The 20,985-nt window shown below is 41.5% G+C and overlaps 2 protein-coding genes across 6 annotated transcripts in view; one reads left to right on the top strand and one right to left on the bottom strand.

Annotated features, from left to right (window-relative positions):
- Positions 1-1,275, top strand: part of SPDYA (speedy/RINGO cell cycle regulator family member A) — a 43,171-nt gene extending 41,896 nt beyond the window's left edge. For 3 of the 5 annotated variants that reach the window (XM_054474134.2, XM_054474135.2, XM_054474133.2), the window contains exon 8: positions 480-1,230. In XM_054474134.2, the coding sequence (XP_054330109.1) occupies positions 480-571 (92 nt within the window). In that variant the 3' untranslated portion in view covers positions 572-1,230. Of the gene's footprint in view, positions 1-479 lie in introns of all 5 variants that reach the window. The other 2 variants (XM_054474132.2, XM_054474131.2) reach the window with 1 other exon arrangement.
- On the bottom strand, positions 451-20,923 carry TRMT61B (tRNA methyltransferase 61B). Its single transcript, XM_063649422.1, has 7 exons — positions 20,119-20,923; positions 15,536-15,638; positions 11,638-11,828; positions 3,007-3,098; positions 1,693-1,919; positions 957-1,034; positions 451-871 (listed from the first exon to the last, which is right to left on the bottom strand). The coding sequence occupies exons 1-7, from the start codon at positions 20,887-20,889 to the stop codon at positions 828-830; spliced, it is 1,506 nt and encodes a 501-aa protein (XP_063505492.1). The 5' UTR covers positions 20,890-20,923; the 3' UTR covers positions 451-827.
- Between the last annotated feature and the right edge of the window lie 62 nt (positions 20,924-20,985).

The following is a 20,985-nucleotide window of genomic DNA, read 5'->3' as shown; positions in this document are numbered from 1 at the left end:
ACTGCAGCCTTCGCCTCCCAGGTTTAAGTGATTCTCCTGCCTCAGCTTCCCAAGTAGCTGGGATTACAGGTGCCGCCACCACAACCGGCTAATTTTTGTATTTTTAGTAGAGACAGGGTTTTGCCATGTTGGCCAGACTAGTCTCGAACTCCTGACCTCAGGTGATCTGCCTGCCTTGGCCTCCCAAAAGCGTGAGCCACTGTGCCCGGCCCCCAAACATTTAATTTGTGTAGTAACACTGACCAATTCTAATGTTCTTTCAACCTGGTTAAAAAGATTCTGAGGGGATAAAAGAGATTCAAGAGCTGTTACATCTTTTGTTACAATTTTTAAGGTGATTATATCATTCTTAAGTTTCCCCCCATTACTTACTATAACCCAGATTTCCTTATTTTTTAAGACATATACAAGTCATTATAAGATGTATTTAAAATGGACAGATACATAAAATTTATCTTAAAATGCATATTTTATTTCAGTAGTCAATGACCGTCAATCAAATAAAGGAAAGAAAACTAATTTCTTGAAGAAAGACAAATCTATGGAGTGGTTTACAGGAAGTGAAGAATGAGATGGCCCAACTAAACCAATCTGAATCGTTAACTACAAAATGTCAAACTAAATGCAAGACAAGTGTCAAAATGGGATGTTTAAGCAGTTTTGCCATGTTATACATCTTTTAGTTGTTATTTTCAAAATTATATGTATAAGTTATATAAGTCATAGTAATAGCTAAAAATGCCAATCTATGAAAGTAGTGATTTTCAATATAAAGTTCTATTTTGATATTTTTCCATCTTCAAGTCAGTTGCTGTCATCTGGAGTACTCAGTTAAGTTGTGGTTTGACCTTCCTCAACTTGACAAGAAAAGCTAATTTAAGAGAAGAAAAGCATAAAGTCAATATATTAATTAAAAGAAAAAACACCATTTAATATGTTCTGAAAACATTACTCACCTGTATGACCAGGTTGCCAGTGTACTGGTCTAGCAACATAGGGAAATGATCCATATGGAAAATCAGAATGTGATTCTTCTGTTGTAAAAAATATATGTACTATAAGCTACATAAAATATTTTCTATTTTTTTCACAAAACTGTTAAAATATGAGTTACTCTCTTTATTGTGTTTTCTTTTTATATTCCTTGCATATGTTTTAGAGCTACTCTGCCAGTTATTATACAGAAACGATTTGTCAATGATTATGTAATAAACATATGATTTTATAACCAAATGGATAAGCCCATATCATAAATCAACGGATACTTGAAAACTTGCTCATGGCCTAAATAATGTGTATATACGACAAAGACCTAAACTCAGTTCTTTCAAGAATTCCAGCAGCATCTTAGAAGTTGCTTTTTGGAATATTAGCTATTTGCCTATCAGGTCCCATTAATAATCAGTGATCTAAATATCAAACATCCTTAATATATTTAAATTATTTCACAAACCAAGCTCCTTGTGACAAGTAAAATATGAATATTACAAAAAGCTCAATTCTTCAAAGGTATCAGAGTTTTATGCAAAAGGCAGGAAAAGTCATTATTCTGTGCCTTATACATCTTAGCAGAATAAATATCACACTTTTCTGTAGAAAATTGCTGAGGAATATTTTTATAATCTATTTGTCAGTATACTCAGGAACTCATTCTCCATTCATTACTGCATGCATAATAAAACTGAAGCTCACCATGGTCATCCTCTTGAAACAGCTCACCTTTAACTCCAATTTTCTCTTGAGAATCTAGTTGTACATCTGTGTTGATTTTAGGTTCTACTTTTTGAGCTAAAATTCCATTTTTCTGTTTTGCAAGGCAAACCAACCAATCTCTGACAATGACCTCGCTTATCTTTTCACATGAAAGAGCAAGTTCACAGGTGCGAATTCCATCTAAAAGTTCAATAACCTGTGTGATGCTTTCAGAAAAGTGAAAAATTTACATTTCTACTAAAATAACATTATATTTATTTAAGTTTCCTATACCTCTTGGCCACATTTAAATACTATAGTTAAATTCAGGCAGGAGAGGGTTTAAATATGCAAGTTAGGAGGCATAAAAAGTACTTTCACAAAATTCTAAGTAAACAAACACAGAGACCATAATTTAACATTACTGTTCACATTATACTTTTAAAACGTTTTTTCCAGATTGTCAGAAGAAAATATGCATCTTATATTACTATTAATGTAAAAAATGATTTAAGCAGTAATATAGGGTTGGGCGTGGGTCATGCTTGTAATCCCAGCACTTTGGGAGGCTGAGGTGGGCAGATCACTTGAGATCAGGAGTTCCAGACCAGCCTGGCCAACATGGTGAACTCTGTCTCTACTAAAATACAAAAATTAGCCGGGTGTGGTGGCACATACCTGTAATCCCAGCTACTCAGGAGGCTGAGGCAGGAGAATCACTTGAACCCGGGAGGCGGAGGTTGCAGTGAGCTGAGATCATGACACTGCACCCCAGCCTGGGTGACAAAGCGAGACTCTGTCTCAAAAAAAAAAAAAAAAAAAAAAAACAAAAAAAGTTTAAAAAAAAAAAAAACTAAATAAATATACAGTAATATAAATGAACTTGGGACTTGTCATTTTAAAACAGTTGTATAAGATGCCATATACACTTTATTCAGTTACAAAATGAGTATTTTGGCTGGGCGTAGTGGCTCAAGCCTGTAATCCCAGCACTTTGGGAGACCAGGCAAACAGGTCACCTGAGGTCAGGAGTTCAAGACCAGCCTGGCCAACATGGTGAAACCCCTTCTCTACTAAAAATAGAAAAAATTAGTGGGCGCCTGTAATCCCAGCTACTTGGGAGGCTGAGGCAGGATAATTGCTTGAACAGGGGAGGTGGAGGTTGCAGTGAGCCAAGATCATACCACTGTACTCCAACCTGGGTGACAGAGTGAGACTCTGTCTCCAAAAAAAAAAAAAAAAAATTTAGTTTGGTACTTAAGCAAAAGTGCACCTAAAAGTTACATTACAAAGAAAAACAGTTATATTACTCACTTTACTACATATACAGCGCATACACCACCATGCTTAAGATGTGGGTAAAAAACAGGCAAAGTAACATGAGGATTTAACATATCCAAAGCTACCTGTGTGGGGGGAAAAGAGAACTGGATCAGTCTGATTCCGTTTAAATAAAGCATAAGTTTTCTTATTGTGGTGAAATGACACACTTTTGGACAGCAATCAAAGTATTTCATTTTTTAGAAGGTAGTATTATTAACTATCATTTTACCACTCCCAAAAGGGTATGTTAATTATTATACAGTTGGGCAAGGTAGCTTCTGCCTGTAATCCCAACACTTTGGGAGGCTGAGGCAAGAGGATCCATTTGAGGCCGAGTTTGAGAACAGCCCAGGCAACATAGCGAGACTCTGACTCTACTGAAAAAAAAAAAAAAAAAGTAGCTGGATGCAGTGGCACAAGCCCGTAGTACCAGCTATTCAGGAAGCTGAGGTGGGAGGGTCACTGGAGCCTAGGAGTTCGAGGCTGTAGTGACCTATGACTGTGCCATCATACTCCACCCTGGGCAAGAGCGAGATCCTGTCTCAGGGAAGAAAAAACAATTTGTCATAGTACTTGATGATACTGAAAAATCATAATGATATGTCTTGTACTTTGCATATTAATATGGAAATATTGATTTGGCTATGTATATATGAATATAACCAAAGAAAGATTCCTGTATGCCTCTATTATCAATATTGCCAAGTGTAAAACACGCCATTACAACATGAAATATTTAAACATTTGAGACAATGTGAATTTCCTTTTTTTTTTTTTTTTTGAGACAGGGTCTCGCTCTGTTGACCAGGCTGGAGTACAGTGGCACGATGTCACCTCGCTGCAACTTCCACCTCCTGAACTCAAGCAACCCTCCCACCTCAGCCTCCCAAGCAGCTGAGACTACAGGCAGGCGCCACCATTCTCAGCTAATTTTTTGTATATTATGTAGATACAGGTTTTGCCATGTTGCCCAGGCTGGTCTTGAACTCCTGGATTCAAGCTATCTGCCTGCCTCGGCCTCTCAAAATGCTGGGATTACAGATGTGAACCGCTGCACCTGGCTGACAATGTGAATTTCTATTGCCAAAACTTATAAATTTAAATGCTTTATTTCAGCTTTGGCAACAGAAATTCACATTGTTGGCCAGAGGCAGTGGCTCACGCCTATAATCCCAGCACTTTGGGAGACCGAGGTGGGTGGATCACCTGAGGTCAGGAGTTTGAGACCAGCCTGGCCAACATGGTGAAACCCTGTCTCTACTAAAAATACAAAAATTAGCCAGGTGTGGTGGTGCACACCTGTAGTCCCAGCTACTGGGAAGGCTGAGGCAGGACAATTACTTGAACCCGGAAGGCCGAGGTTGCAGTGAGCCAAGATTAAACCACTGCACTCAAGCCTGGGTGACACTGTCTCAAAAAAAAAAAAAAAAAAGAATCATATCCCTTATTTCCTCTTTATTCTTGTTTCAATTGCAGTATACATGGCTATAGTCACAGAAGATGCCAATAAGTACAAAGATAAGTGAAAATTTTTCAAATAAAAAATTAATTAAAAACAAAAAATAAATCTGGTCAAAATAGAAAATAAAGTAAGATTTACTGTTGTATTAACTCCAGAAAGCTTAGAGATATGCTGGCATATCTATTTACTAAATGATAAAATATTAGATTGTTTATGTGTTTTTTAAAAACAGTACTAATCGGTCAAGGGACATCTTATTAATTTATTCACCAAATATTTATTAAGCACTCTCTACATGGCAAACATTTTTCTAAGTGGTAAGGATATAGTTGGAGCTTATAGTCTGTTTCATGGGATCTAACGAAGGGGTAGACATTAAACAAAAATAAAAAAATATATAAATAAATAGGACAGAGGGTGGTGAGTGACATGAAGAAAAACAGTTATAAAGCAGAATAGGAGTGGTAACTCACGCCTGTAATGCCAGCACTTTGGGAAGCCAAGGCAGGAGGATTGCTTGAGCCCAGGAGTTCCAGACCACCATGGGCAACACAGTGAGACCCCGCATTTATAAAAATAAAAAAAATGGCAGGGTGCGGTGGCTCATGCCTGTAATCCCAGCACTTTGGGAGGCCGAGGTGAGCGGATCAGCTGAGGTCATGAGTTCAAGACCAGCCTGGCCAACATGGCGAAACCCCGTTTCTACTAAAAATACAAAAATTAGCTGGGTATAGTGGCTCACACCTGTAATCCCAGATACTTAGGAGGCTGAGGCAGGAGAATAGCTTGAACCCGGAAGGCGGAGTTGCAGTGAGCAGAGATCAGGCCACTGCACTCCAGCCTGGGCGACAGAGTGAGACTCCGTCTGAAGAAAAAAAACTGCCAGGCGTGGTGGCGTGCTCCTGTGGTTCCAGCCACTTGGGAGGCTGAGGAGGGAGGATCACTTGGGCTTGAGAAATCAAGGCTGCAGTGAGCTGTGATTGTGTCACTGCACTCCAGCCTGGGTGACAGGATGAGACCCTATCTTAAAACAAACAAATAAAATAAGCAGAGAAAGAGGGAAAGAAAGTGACAGGTCAGGGAAAGGAGGTGTCATTTTATACATAGGCTGGTCAGTGAAGAGACCTGAAGAAAATAAAATTAAGTTTAACCCATGAAAATGTGGGGGAGAAGTGAGCTCCTGGTGGAGGGAACAGCAAATATTTAATACAAACACTCAGGTAGTAGGCTACTTGGGAAGTCTGTTGAGGCCACTGTCACTGCAGCGGAGATGAAAGGGGAAGTGGTAAGAGATGACATGGAAGGTGGTGGACACAGATTACATAGAATCATGCAGGCTTTAGCTTTATTCAATTGAGAAGCCACTGAAGAATTTTAAAGAATGACATGATCTGAACTTTTTAAAAAAAACTATTTTTGTGTGTGGTAAGATAAACATTTCCATTTTAAGTGTACAATTCACTGTCATTAAGTATACTCTGACTCACTTTAAAATCTACATGCAGAAAACACTGAGAATGCAAGGAAGGACGACAGTGGCTTGTAATAGCAAAGAGCAGTGAGTATGGTAAGAAGTATATATTTTGAAGACAAAGCCAATTAGAATTAGGATTGGCTGTAGGATGTGAGAAAAAGAAGACTGAATCCAAAGTTTTTAGCCTAAGCCACTGAAAGAATGGAGATGTCATTTACTAATGAGGAAAATGATGAAGATAATGCAAGGAGCAAGCTTGGGGCAAATAAGAATTCAGGTTTGGACATGTATTTAAGATGCCTATTAAATATCCAAGTCGAGGCCAGGCATGGTGGCTCACACCTGTAATCCAAGCAGTTTGGGAGGCCGAGGCGGGTGGATCACCTGAGGTGAGGAGTTTTGAGGCCAACCTGGCCAACATGGTGAAACCCTGTCTCTACTAAAGATACAAAAAGATTAGCTGGGCATGGTGGCGGGTGCCTGTAGTCCCAGCTACAAGGGAGGCTGAGACAGAAGAAATGCTTGAACCCGGGAGGCAGAGATTGCAGTGAGCCGAGATCACGCCATTGCATTCCAGCCGGGGCAACAGAGTGAGACTCCATCTCAAATAAATACATAAATAAATATCCAACTCAAGATTTCAATGACAATCAAGGGTCAACATGATGATATAAATGGGTTCTCAGACTGTGGTTTTACTATATTATTGACAAGGACCAAAGTCAGATAATCCAGAAAACTGCAAATCTTCTTGAATGCTCAATTCTCAGTTAACAGCATTTATCCAGTTACTCAAACCAGAAACTTAAGAGTCATCATTTTCTTTTTTCAAAGCCTAATCAAGAAGCCATGATTTTCTTTACCTTGAATTCTCTTTCGAGACTCTGGGGTTTTGGTGCTTCTGTTTGAATTAAAGTCTCACAAATCTACCTCCAGTGTTTCTCAAATTAATCCCACCGACATTGACTTAGGTCAACACCTCACCGTATCTTGTTGAAATATTATAATACCTTTCTGCATAAACTCTCAGCCTCCATTCTTTCTCCAGAATTATTCTAAAACAGAAATCTAGGCAGTCTACTCTCCTACTTACAAGATAATGTCCATACTATCCAGCTTGATATATACACAACTTTCTTTATTATCTAGCCCCTCAAGACTGCATTTACAGCCTCATCTCCTCATACCAAGTTCTACAGCCATGGTGTTTTATACTTCTGAGTCTTTTTAGTAATTGCCTATATGTCTATTTCATTTTATCTTATTTAATTAAATTTTTTTTTTTTTTTTTTGAGATAGAGTCTCGTCCTGTCGCCCAGTTTGGAGTACAATGGTGCGATCTTATCTCACTGCAACCTCCTCCTCCTGGTTTCCAGAGATTCTCTTGCCTCAGCCTCCCGAGTAGCTGGGATTACAGGCATGCACCACCACACCCAGCTAATTTTTTTTAATCTTTAGCAGAGACAGGGTTTCGCCATGTTGGCCAGGCTGGTCTCGAACTCCTGACCTCATGATCCGCCTGCCTCGGCCTCCCAAAGTACTGGGATTACAGGCGTGAACCACTGCGCCTGGCCAATTTAATTTAATTTTTGAGACAGAGTCTTGCTCTGTCACCTAGGCTAAAGTGCAGTGGCGCAATCTCAGCTCACTGCAGCCTCTGCCTCCTGGGTTCCAGCGATCCTCCTACCTCAGCCTCCCAAGTAGCTGGGATTACTGGCTTGCACCACCACACCCAGCTAATTTTTATACTTTTAGTAGAGACAGGGTTTCACCATGTTAGCCAGGCTGGTCTCAAACTCCTGACCTCAAGTGATCCACCCGTCTCAGCCTCCCAAAGTGCTGGGATTACAGCCATGAGCCATCATGCCTGGCCAACAGCTATTTTTTTTTTTAATTTTTTAATATTTCTTATTCTTTTTTTGTTTTCGAAAGCTCTTTTGTTTGTATAATTTTTGTCTTAGCACAGCACATGGCACATGGCAGGTTCTTAATAAATGCTTGTTGACTCCAGAAGCAAAGTGGTTCAGAAATTCAGAGGAAGGTAATAATCCTCTGGCTAGATGATGAAAGGATATTTCACACAGGAGATGACCTTTCAGCTTTGAAGGAAGAATAGAGTTTAAACAGGCAGAGAAAAGAGGAAAGGAAGAAAATCAAAATGATGAAAATCATAAGTAACATTTATTCAGTGCTTACTATGTACCAGGTACGTTACATGAATTCTCTTATTTAATCCTCAACAACTCTATGAAATAGGTACTATTATCATTCCTGTTTAATACATGAGGTAACTGAGGCATGGAAAGATTAAGTGACTTACTCAAGGTTACACTGGCAATTATGGAGCCTGGCGGTGGACCAATCTGAATGGACTCCAAACTTATTTCCCTCTATTCCTTTCCCTTCCTTTTCTCTCCTCAGAAACAGTCATTGTCCTGAAGTTGGTAACATTCTCAAATTTTATACTTCTACAACATATGTATATAGCTACAAACAATACATGTTGTGTAGTTTTAAATTTTACATGTAGGTGGTCATTTCACATATTCTCTTATAATGCTTTTTCCACCAAACACCAAGTCTTTCAGATTTCTTGATGTAGCTAGAGTACATTTATTGTTAGTATTCCATTGTGTCCATTCTCTTTTGATGGTTAAGCTGTTTCCAAAATTTGTTTCTTTTTTTTTTTTTTTTTTTTTTGAGAGTCTCGCACTCTCGCCCAGGCTGGAGTGCAGTGGCGCCATCTCAGCTCACTGCAAGCTCCGCCTCCCGGGTTCACACCATTCTCCTGCCTCAGCCTCCCCAGTAGATGGGACTACAGGCACCCGCCCCACGCCCGGCTAATACTTTGTATTTTTAGTAGAGATGGGGTTTCACCATGTTAGCCAGGATGGTCTCGATCTCCTGGCCTTGTGATCCGCCCGCCTCGGCCTCCCAAAGTGCTGGGATTACAGGCGTGAGCCACTGTGCCCGGCTGTTTAATTCTTTCATTAGTCACGCTCTCTCTTTTTTCTGTTTTTTTAATGGTTTAACACCTTTTTTATTCATTTAGCATCATTTTGGTTGGCATGTATGGAGTCAGGTTACATAAAGGACTAGAGAAACGAAGGTTCAGATCAGATTCTGGACACCAGAAGTCTTTGAATGAAAAGTTCCGGACCAGGTGCCGTGGCTCACGCCTGTAATCCCAGCACTTTGGGAGGCCTAAGCGGGTGGATTGCTTGAGCCCTGGAGTTCGAGACCAGCCTGGGCAACATGATGAAACTCCATCTCTACTAAAAACACAAAAACTAGCCAGCCGTGGTGGCGGGCTACTCAGGAGGCTGAGGCACGAGAATCGCTTGAACCCGGGAGGTGGAGGTTGCAGTGAGCCAAGATCATACCACTGTACTCCAGTACTCCAGCCTGGGCGAAAGAGCAAGACTCTGTCTCAAAAAAAAAAAAGATCCGGATTGTTTTTTTCAGCAGGAGAATGACAGTAGCAGAAATACACATATATACACATACATATTTGTTTATTTCTTTTTTGTTTCTTTGAGATAGAGTCTTGCTCTGTCTCCCAGGCTGGAGTGCAGTGGTGCAAATCTTGGCTCACTGGAACCTCCACCTCCCAGGTTCAAGCGATCCTCCTGACTCGGCCTCCCAAGTAGCTGGGATTGTAGGCGCCCACCACCATGCCTGGCTAATTTTTGTATTTTTCTTTCTTTCTTTCTTTCTTTCTTTTTGAGATGGAGTCTCGCTCTGTCATCCAGGCTGGAGTGCTGTGGCGCAATCTCAGCTCACTGCAAGCTCCGTCTCCCGGGTTCACGCCATTCTCCTGCCTCAGCCTCCCGAGTAGCTGGGACCACAGGCGCCCGCCACCACGCCCGGCTAATTTTTTGTATTTTTAGTAGAGACGGGGTTTCACCGTGTTAGCCAGGATGGTCTTGATCTCCTGACCTCAGGAGATCCGCCTGCCTCGGCCTCCCAAAGTGCGGGGATTACAGGCGTGAGCCACTGCGCCCAGCCAGAAATTTATGTTTAACATATGCCTTTTGATCTTCGATCAAACACCAACCCTCAAGCAGTACTCTCACCAATGTACAATTTTTAGAAACGTTCTTAAGAAAAGGAAATTATTCATGATCTAACGTCTACTTAATAGTTCTGTATTATAATTATTTATGAACACCAACTATAATTCTTTGGCCCTAACGGTATATAATTCTCCCCCAGCAGCTGACATCCCCCCTCCTTCTCTATTCCCTCATATTGAGTAATCATCTGGCACTATTATTCAAGAGAGATTCAGCTGAATAAATCTAAAAAAGAGTGTTCTTTTTAGATCAGGAATGGTTCAGCAGGTTTCTACAAAGCTTCAATGATACCATTAAAATCCTTTGTTGTGTTTCATGCTCATCAAGCAAAATTCTGATGACCAATTTAATCTCCCAGGTATCTTTGACATTCCTATGGATGACCTAAACAGAGCCCTTTCCCCCTTACTGAGCTGTAACATGCAAGCCATAGATGAGAAAAAAGAACTGAGGTCTTTCTGTATAGGAAACTGTGCCACTAAAACTACAGGCTTTAGTTATATCAGAGCTACAAGTCAGTGCTGATAAAAATCATTTTCATGGCCGGGCATAGTGGCTCATGCCTGTAATCCCAGCACTTTGGGAGACTGAGGTGGGCAGATCATCTAAAGTTAGGAGTTCGAGACCAGCCTGGCCAACATGGTGAAACCCCATCTCTACTAAAAATACAAAAATTAGCTAGGCATGGTGGCATGCACCTGTAATCCCAGGTACTTGGGAGGCTGAGGTTGCAGTGAGCTGAGACTGTGCCACTGCACTCCACCCTAAGCAATAGAATGAGACTCTGTCTCCAAAAAAAAAAAGATTTTCTCTCCTCTTTGAACTTTGCTTCATTTCTCACCAAAATAGTCCATCCTTCCAGCAGCCAATTAAGGAAAGGAAGGAAGACTCCTAACCAAGGCCTCAGTCCATAGTGTGAAGCTATGAACTGTGAAGTGGCATCACCAAGGAATTCTGAAACTCTTCAGCCAGCAAATACTTCCGTGTCTCAGATCTCCACCATGTTTGATCACAGCTTAATGTATCCTCTCTTATCATCTATCTTTTTACTTTCATCTTCTCTGCTTCTTTTCCCTAAGTCAACCTCCCAGTGTTTCTCTTCCTCACAATGTCTCTGTTCCACTTTCTGGAGCTTTGTTCATGATAAACACCTCTGTCCTTGACATCTTCAATGAACACACTCCTCTTGATATCCTGACTTTAACTGTCTAAAGATGCCTTCTGCCTATTCCCTGTCAAATGGAAGCTACTTAATCCCCCAAATCTCACAGTTCAGGTTAGGTGCTGGGTTCAATATGCTTCCAATGCTGCTTCCAAAGTACGATTTATCCTGGAAATGCTGAGGTTCATGATGCTCAACTTGTCTTTGGTCCTAGCTTTCAGTCATTATCCCACATTCAATGACAACTTCAGCACCCAACTTGGTAACTCAGTATGTCTCTCTGTCCCAAATCCCACCATGAGATTAAAAGGCATGAAACGAAAATATTCTTTCAATCCCTATAGACATGAAGCAAATGAAGGAAGACCCTTGCCCATACAAAAGAAGCCTGACCCCTATCTTCTTTGTAGTCAAAGTAATAACACAGGACCCACGTTAGAAAACTTACTGCGTCAAATGTTAAAGATTTTATGTCTTCGGTTGCTCCTGAAATGTCCTTATGAATAAAATCCACATTGTCTGGCCACTCTTCTACATGACTTAATTTCCATGAATCACGCCAGTGTTTGTAATTCTTCTTAGCCAGATCATGGTGGTCTTTTCGTACCTCAAAACTTATGACTCGTCCTTGTGATCCAACTTAAGTAAAAAATAATTTGATATTTCATAATATTAATCAGTTTATTAAAAAGTGTCAAAAATGTATTTTGCAAAGGTACTACATGTATGTGAAAAAAATAATTCAAATAGTTAATGTTTCAAGTCTTCCTCCCATCCCTGATCTCCAATTAATCTCCCTCCCTCTTCAGAGGCAACCACATTACCAGCTATTTAACTTTCCCATGATAGTCACTGCCTATACAAGCATGCCAAGTATCTGTGTTTTTAATACACTGTGGTGTATTATACACACTGTCCTGTACCTTCCTTCTTACTTACCAATGTCATTTCAGTGATTCTAGATGTACTGCATTCTGTTTTAAAAAACTGCATTCTTTTTAACAGGCATTATATTCAGTGTATGGCTACGATGAACATCTAGCCTGTTTCTAGTCATATGCTAATATAAACAATACTGCAATGAAAATTCTTATACCTAAGTCTTTGTATCAAGCCAGTGTATCTGTACAGGATAAAGTCTTAAAAATGGAATTGCTGGCTCAAGGGGTATGTGAATTTATTCACATAATATTACATTGTCCTCCACGTAAGTGGTGTCAACTTATATGCCAACCAGCAATGTATTAGAATATCTATATCTCAGGCCGGGCACAGTGACTCCCGCCTGTAATCCCAGCACTGTGGGAGGCCAAGGCAGGCGGATCATGAGGTCAGGTGATCAAGACCATCCTGGCTAACACGGTGAAACCCCATCTCTACTAAAAAAAATACAAAAAATTAGCTGGGCGTGGTGGCACATGCCTGTAGTCCCAGCTACTCAGGAGACTGAGGCAGAAGAATGGCGTGAACCCAGGAGGCAGAGCTTGCAGTGAGCCAAGATGCACCACTGCACTCCAGCCTGGGTGACAGTGCAAGACTCTGTCTCAAAAAAAAAAAAAAGAATACCTATATCTCCATACTCTCCCTAAGTTACTGAACTTTTTATCTGTGTCAATCTAAAAAGTGAATAAAGCTTATCATTTTTAATGTAGATTTTTGAGGTTTTTTTTTTTTTTTTTTTTTTGAGACAGGATCTCACTCTGTCACACAGGTTGGAGTGCAGTGGTGCAATCACAGCTCACTGCAACCCCCACCTCCCAGGCTCAGGTGATCTTCCCACCTCAGCCTCCTGAACAGCTGGGACGACAGGTGTGTGCCATCACACTCAGCTAATTTTTTGTATTTTTGGTAGAGACAGGGTTTCGCCATGTTGCTCGGGCTGATCTCAAACTCATGAGCTTAAGCAATCTGCCTGCCTCGGCCTCCCAAAGTGCTGGGATTACAGACGTGAGCCACCATGCTCAGCCTTTTAATGTAATTTTAACTTGCATTTCTTTTATTATGGATGAGGTTGAGTCTTTCATATATTTAAAAGGTATTTGTGGCCAGATACAGTGGCTCGCCACGGTAACCCCAGCACTTTGGGAGGGCAAGGCAGGCAGATCACTCGAGGTCAGGAGTTCGAGACCAGCCTGGCCAACATGGTGAAACCCTGTCTCTACCAAAAAATACAAAAAAAAAAAAAAATGTATTTGTATTTGTGTGTGTGTGTGTGTGTGTGTGTGTGCGCGAAGAACTTTTAAACTAATTAGCATAGTAATACTGCAATTCCAGAGAGGAGTACTACATTTTAATTTAAGGCAATTAACTTTCCACCCACCTCTATCTGAAGTGATTTGATACCATTTGGAGATTATCCCAGATCAATCAGTTTACAGTTTACTAGTGAAGTTTAAATTCCAAGGTATCTTTTGAAATGTAACTCCAGCTGCAAGTTATCAGGTTCTCAGGAGATAAAAATTAATGTTAATAGTAACATAAGCTGGGCGTGGTGCCCCATGCCTGTAATCCCAGCACTTTGGGAGGCTTAGGCAAGATTGCTTGAGGCCAGGAGTTCAAGACCAACCTGGGCAACAGTGAGACCCAGTCTCTACAAATAACTTTAAAAATTAGCCAGCTTTGGTGGTATGTGCCTATTGTCCCAGCTACTTGGGAGGCTGGGACAGCAGGATCACTTGAGTTCCGAGGGTCAAGGCTCTAGTGAGCCACGATTATACCACTGCATTCCAAACTGGGGAACAGAGTGAGACCCCGCCTCAAAAAAAAAAAAAAAAAAAGTAACATAAACAACTGGAAAAGAAAATATGGAGAAAAATATCCATCACATAGGTAAATAGCAATAATTTCTTCCACATTTATAGTTTAGGATTATTCAAGCCATGACATTCTTCTGATACTATATATTTTAGAAATATAGGCACTTATCTGTTCTCACCAATTTTTATAAATCCACTTTGTCAAATGAAACCGTGCAGTTTGGAATTTGTCATAGATTATGAGAAAATGACTGCCTTTAACTATGTACAGAAAAGTCAGACAAAAGATTGAGGAGCCCAGAATGAATTTACTGGCTTAGTATAATCTAGATAATATTCATATGTGAAGACATTAGGTCAAAGAACAAAAGGTGCGAGTTTAATTTCAGCATATTTCTATCTGTAATCTTTATCTTTATAAAATCTACTCAACGAAAGTACTGTGACTATTCAGCAGTCTAGTATTATGTAGGGAAGAGAACACTGCACAGACAGACCACCCAAAGCAACCCTGACACTCAGAGAAATTAGGTAGGCAAAGGGGTACTAATCAACTAGCATAAAAGTAACCAGAAATTAAGTGGTAGGAACATGAAAAAATATATATGTTTAATATACACCTCTTGATTTTTCATCAGACATCCACCTTCAAGCAGTACTTTTACCAACTGACAATTTTTAGAGACTTTCTGGAAAAAAAAAGATAATTCTTCATGATCTAGCTTTTTGCTTAATAGCTCTGTACTATGATTAATTTCTTTATGAACACCTACTATAATTCTTTGGCCCTAATGATATATAACTCTCCCCCCAACAGCTGACAACCTCCTTCCATATTCCCTCAGGCTAAGTATTCATCTGGTACTAGTATTCAACAATAACATGACAAGTAAACAAGGAGGTTCCGAGCAGCACTATTTGTAATATCCAACTCAAATGTCTATCAACAGTAAAATGAGTAAATTGTGATTTAAATACAGAGTATATACAGCAACTAAAATGAAAGAACTACTGCTGTATGCAATGAGTGAATCTCACAAACATAATGATGAATGAGAGTAGCCAGATACGAAGGAGCACATACTGTATGATTCCATTTTATATAAGTTCGAAGGAGGCAAAACTAATCAGTGGTGATAAAAGTCACAATAGTGGTTTCCTTTGGTGATGATAAGGACTGGGAGGGGACATGAGGAGGCATCTGTGGGGCAGGGACACTCCCTACCTTGATCTCGGTAATAAGTACATGAGTGGTCACTATACAAAGATTCATTGAGATATACACTTATGATCTGCACACTTTTCTGTAGCCATATTATAATCCAATAAAAAGTATGCTTAAGAAAAAAGAAGCAGCATTAGAGAGCATGGAGAAAGTAAGACAAAGCAAAGAAAATTGAGGGAGGATTAGAAAGAGACTGACTGGAATAAATGTACAAAATGGAAAGAAATAGTTGCTTACATTCAGATTCTAGGAGAATGCTACCTCAATGTTAGGTATTTTCCCAAATATCTTTATAACTTTCTGTTATTATGAACAAATTGAATGTTTTCTTTGTTACTGAGATCCAGCTCAGTCCAATCTCTTACCTGCTTTGGATAAAAATAAGCTCATTCCACCAGAGCCTGAGCCAGCTTCCAAAACAGTATCACCTGGGTTGATATCCATCATTGAGAGAATCATATTAATATCCTATGATTGAAAACAGTATGGGTGACTCAGCGACCAATAAATATGTACTAAGCACCTAGTCTTATCTTACATTGTTGGGTGTGGAGAAGAAGGGAGTGAAAAAACGAATCAGACTCTGGACCTACCTACAGTTTATATTTCACTTGATGAAATAAAAGAGATCCAAGAATCAATTAACAAATAAGGCAACACTTCAGAATAATACCAAAATTACAGACAATAAGTTCATAGAGCAGCAGGATGGCCTAGTTTAAAGACAAAGAATAGACAATTTATGGGAACAATCACAAAGTAAAAACAGCTTTAAACAAAGCAGAGGTAGAATAAATCCAGTTTGTTATCTCAGGAGAGATGGGCAGAGAATTAAATGCCAGTATGAGGCATTAGAACTCAGCCTGATAAGCAACTAGGGTGTGTCACTGAGGTGATATAAATGCATTTTATGAGGATTAATCTGGCAGAAGAATACAGGATCTACTGGAGAAAAATCAAGAGGCAGGAAGACTAGTTAGGAATTTACTATATAATCTCTGCATAAAATGATGAATTTCTTTTTTTTTTTTTTTGGGAGACGAAGTCTCGCTCTTGTCCCCCAGGCTGGAGTGTGATGGCACGATCTTGGCTCACCGCAACCTCTGCCTCCCGGGTTCAAGCGATTCTCCTGCCTCAGCCTCCCGAATAGCTGGGATTACAGGTGCCTGCCACCACGCCCGGCTAATTTTTGTATTTTTAGTAGAGATCGGGTTTCACCATGTTGGCCAGGCTGGTCTTGAACTCCTGACCTCAGGTGATCCGCTCGCCTCGGCCTCCCAAAGTGCTGGGATTACGGTGTGAGCCAGTGTGCCCAGCCCAAAATGAGGAACTTCTTATTTATTTTTTTGGGGACAGAGTCTCGCTCTGTCACCCAGGCTGGAGTGCAGTGGTACAATCTTGGCTCACTGCAAGCTCCACCTCCTGGGTTCAAGCGATTCTCCTGCCTCAGCCTCCCAAGTAGCTGGGATTACAGGTACCCGCCACCACGCCCAGCTAATTTTTTGTATTTTTAGTAGAGATGGGGTTTCACCATGTTGGCCAGGCTGGTCTCAAACTCATGATTTCAGGTGATCTGCCCGCCTCGGCCTCCCAAAGTGCTGGGATTACAGGTGTGAGCCAACGTGCCTGGCCAAATGATGAACTTCTAATTTAGAATTAAGATACTATATAACAGCGGTCTCCAACCTTTTGGGCATCAGGGACCCGCTTCATGGAAGACAAATTTTTCCACAGATTGGGGAGAGGGGGATGGTTTTTGGGATGAAATTGTTCCACCTCAGATCATCAGGCATTAGTTAGTTTCTTATAAGGAGCATGCAACCTAGATCCGGCGCATGCACAGTTCACAAGAGTTTGCACTCCTATGAGAATCTAATGCCATGGCTGATCTGACAAGAGATGGAGCTCAGGCAGTAATGCTCACTACCCACTGCTAACCTGCTGTGTGGCCCGGTTCCCTGTTACAGGCCACACATTGGTGCCAGTCCTCAGCCTGGGGGTAGGGGAGCTCTGCTATATAAGAAAAAAAAGAGACTATGCTATTACTAGATTGGAGGACCCACTTGCCAAACATATAATTGGAATTGTTTTTGTTAACACAAATATTATGGATGACATTAATAAAAACTTTTTTTTTTTTTAATTTAGTAAACAAATTTTCTTGGTGACAGGGTCTCTGTCGCTCAGACTGGAGTGTAGTAGTGCAACAGTAGCTCACTGCAGCCTCGAACTTCTGGGCTCAAGCAACCCTCCCATCTCGGCCTCCAAAGTAGCTGGGACCACAGGCATGTACCACCATGCCCAACTAATTTTTTTTTTTTTTTTTATAAAGATGGGGTCCTGCTATGTTGGCCAGGTTAGTCTTGAACTCCTAGCGTAAAGCAATCCTCCTGCCTTGGCCTCACAAAGCACTGAGATTACAGGTGTGAGTGATGGCACCTGCCCCCTCACTTTTTTTTTGAGATAGGGTCTTACACTGTTGCCCAGGCTGGAGTGCAGTGGCAAGATCATGGCTCACTGCAGCCTCAAACTCCTGGGCTCAAACAATCCTCCCATCTCAGCCTCCTGCGTAGCTGGGACCACAAGTGTGTGCCACCATACCTGGCTAATTTTTTATTTTTTGTAGAGACAAGGTCTCCCTATGCTGCCCCGGCTGGTCTCAAACTTCTGGGCTCAAATGATCCTCCTGCCTCAGCCTCCCAAAATATTGAGATTACAAGTGTGAGCCACTGCACTCAGCCTCTGGTCATATTTTTAATACTAAGATGGAATTATGTAATTCTAACAGGGAGATCAGTTTTTAAACATCAGTGGAGGTATTCCTTCAAGCATTTCAAAGTTGTAGAAGTTGAAGTTAAACTATCTCCAGACACTACTTGGAAGCTATAAAGAGAAGTCAACACCTAACAAATTTAGTACTTAAATTCCTCCTCAGAGTGGAACAATGTGACTTTTATCTGTAACAAATGGAAAGGCAGAAAGTACACTAAATATGCATATTTATAACTTCATGAAATGTAACTAATCTCTCTTGATTTTGTCTAATGGGGAGAAAGCAGACATGGGGAAGCAAGATAAAATTACAAAAGTCTTTTAGTTTTCTTCAAGAGCTTATGATACCATGGCCAGGAGCGGTCGTTCTCACCTGTAATCCCAGCACCCTCAAGGGAGGATCCCTTGAGCCTAGAGAAGTTTGAGACCAGTCTGGGCAAGTTAGGGTGACCCCAACTCTACAAAAAAAATTTTTGATTAGCTAGGCATAGTGGCATGCACCTGTGGTCCCAGCTACTCAGGAGGTTGAGGTGTGAGGATTGTTGGAGCCTGGGAGGTTCAGACTACAGTAAGAGGTGATTGAGCCACTGCACTCTAGCCTGGGTGACATAGCAAGACCCTGTCTTTAAAAAAAAAAAGCTTATTATACCTCAGTAGCCTAAGTTTCTGAGGAAAGTTTTCTTAGTCCCTGGGTAGACCGTTTAAAATACAGACTGGATTCCTACTCAGAACCTTCTAATGGTCCTTCACTACAAATGGAATAAAATACTCAAACCACACCTCATACGGGGTCCCTCATCTGACCCACTGCGGCCACAACAGAAACTCTGCAGTATTCCTCCCTTTGCAAGAACAATTCTCTTCCTAGATCTGTTTACAAGGGAAGCTCTTCCTTATTTAGGTTTCCTATCAAGTGTACCTCCTTGGAGACCATCTCTACTCACCTGACATAAAGTATGCTCGTACCCCAGGTCACCCAAAACAATGTCACTGTTAATATATTTGTCTTCATGACACTTAATACTACTGGAAATGACCTTATTCTTTCATTTACTTGTTTGTTCTTTGTCACCCCTTCTAGAATGTAAGGTCTATGTTGAGGGTGAGGACTGCAGTTCAACACTATACTTCCCTAAACAGTGCCTTGAGTATGGACGGCAGTCAATTTGCTGAATAAATAACGAATGAATCCTGATCTGGAGAAAGGAAGAGGAGTTGTGTTACACAGGAACATTCTACTCAAGGACTGTGACTGTGACTAAGGATTGAAATAATCTCCTAGCAATAGATGATTAGCATAAGCTTCAAACTAGGGCTGGGCGCGGTGGCTCCCGCCTGTAATCCCAGCACTGGGAGGCCGAGGTGGGCGGATCACTTGAGGCCAGGAGTTGAAGACCAGCCTGGGCAACAAGGCGAAACCCCGTCTCTACAAAAATTAGCCCGGGGTGGTGGTGCACGCCTGTAGTCCCAGGTACTCAGGAGGCTGTGGTGGGAGAATCGCTTGAACCCGGGAGGCAGAGGTTGCAGTGAGCCAAGATCGCAACACTGCACTCCAGCCTAGATGACAGAGTGAGAACCTGTCTCAAAAAAAGAAAAAAAAAGACTGAAACTAGGCTTTCGGCAGTTAACTTTTTAATAAAGAATAGTCATTTTATGTTTGGTGTTGAATGTTAGCTATTTTAATATAAAACTCTATTTCTTCCCTAAAAGGGGAAAAGCACCGTAATGTAGCTATTGTTGATTAATATACTCTTGTAACATGATTATTAAATATTATTAAAATATCATCATAGTAGTACTAAAAAATTGTTTCCTAAGAGTTCAACATTCTCTTGAGTCCTGAAGTTGTAAACTTAAGAGTAATGGGGAACAAAATTAGTACTTATTATGTACGTAGTGAGTTCACATCACCTTAACAGAAAGTTGAGCTATTATCCACATTTTACAAATAAGGGAATCGAGACTTCCAAGTTAAAATTAAAATCTAGCCGTTTCCTAATGCTAATTTTCATCATGATATGTAAAAGTTACAGCCATTGGTTTATTTTAAAAGCCTGAGTACAATAAAAAATCCAAACGTTCTGAGATGTGCTTTGAGTACATTAATTAGGACTGAGTACTGCATCTGTCTTTGCCCCTCCTGGAACCAATACACACCTTATCTCCATCGCATTACCTTTGGGAATGTTATGGCAGTCCCTCTTTTCATCAATACTACATAGTCTTCCAAGGCTGGCCTCCTCAGCATGTACTGCTTACCGAAGGAACTCCTCAGTATCTGGCCGGGGAACTTCCCCACGATCTTGCCGAACGGGACTGCCCCCCAGTTACTATTTAAGAATCCGAAGTCGTTCAACCTAAATAATTTCTTAAATTTTGTTTCTCCCTCCCCAGTCTCAGCTAAAATCAGTTCCCCAGCCTGAAAGGGTCTCTCTCTGGAAGTTAAACAAGGGGAGACGTGACGCTCTTCGACCTCGGTAGCGGACTGGGCCTGCCTGAGCATCGAAGGATCCTCGGATCCCTGGTGTGTGGGACCGCACCGGCCCTGATCTCCGCTCGAGTCCTCGCGCTCTCGAGGGGATGACTCTTCCCGCAGCGTCGGCAGTCTGAGGTTTTCCAGTGACGAAAGACATCCAGTCCCAATGTCCGAGATGCTCAGAGGGAGAGACTGGCAAGACTCTGTTCCTGGGGCTTTCCTTTGTGCCGCCTCGTGCTCTCTTTCTCCATCTCGCAGGTCTCTAGGCGAGGACCTGCAACACAGTGACCGAGCTCCCTCGAAGGGCTCCTGCCCCAGGCCGCGCAGGAATGAATTGGTTCCGAGCCCCTGCCGCAGGCACAGCAAGACAGGACCGCGGCACCATGCCATTAGCAAGGTGTTTCGCGAAGGCGCCGTCGCAGCTGAGTGACGCAAGCCTAGCTCGACCCCTTCTTTCCCCGTCGCGCGCATGGCGCAGCAGCCCGATGGCTCTGCAGCTGCGTGGGGCTCTACAGCTCCGCGACTGCGCCTGCGTCGGGGAGGGGGCGGTGCGCTAGGTCAAGCTGG

This window comes from Pongo pygmaeus, chromosome 12, assembly GCF_028885625.2.
Source record: "Pongo pygmaeus isolate AG05252 chromosome 12, NHGRI_mPonPyg2-v2.0_pri, whole genome shotgun sequence".
Taxonomy (NCBI): Eukaryota; Metazoa; Chordata; class Mammalia; order Primates; family Hominidae; genus Pongo; species Pongo pygmaeus.
The sequence above is the reverse complement of the archived record's forward strand: the minus strand, read 5'-3'. Positions and strand labels throughout refer to the sequence as shown.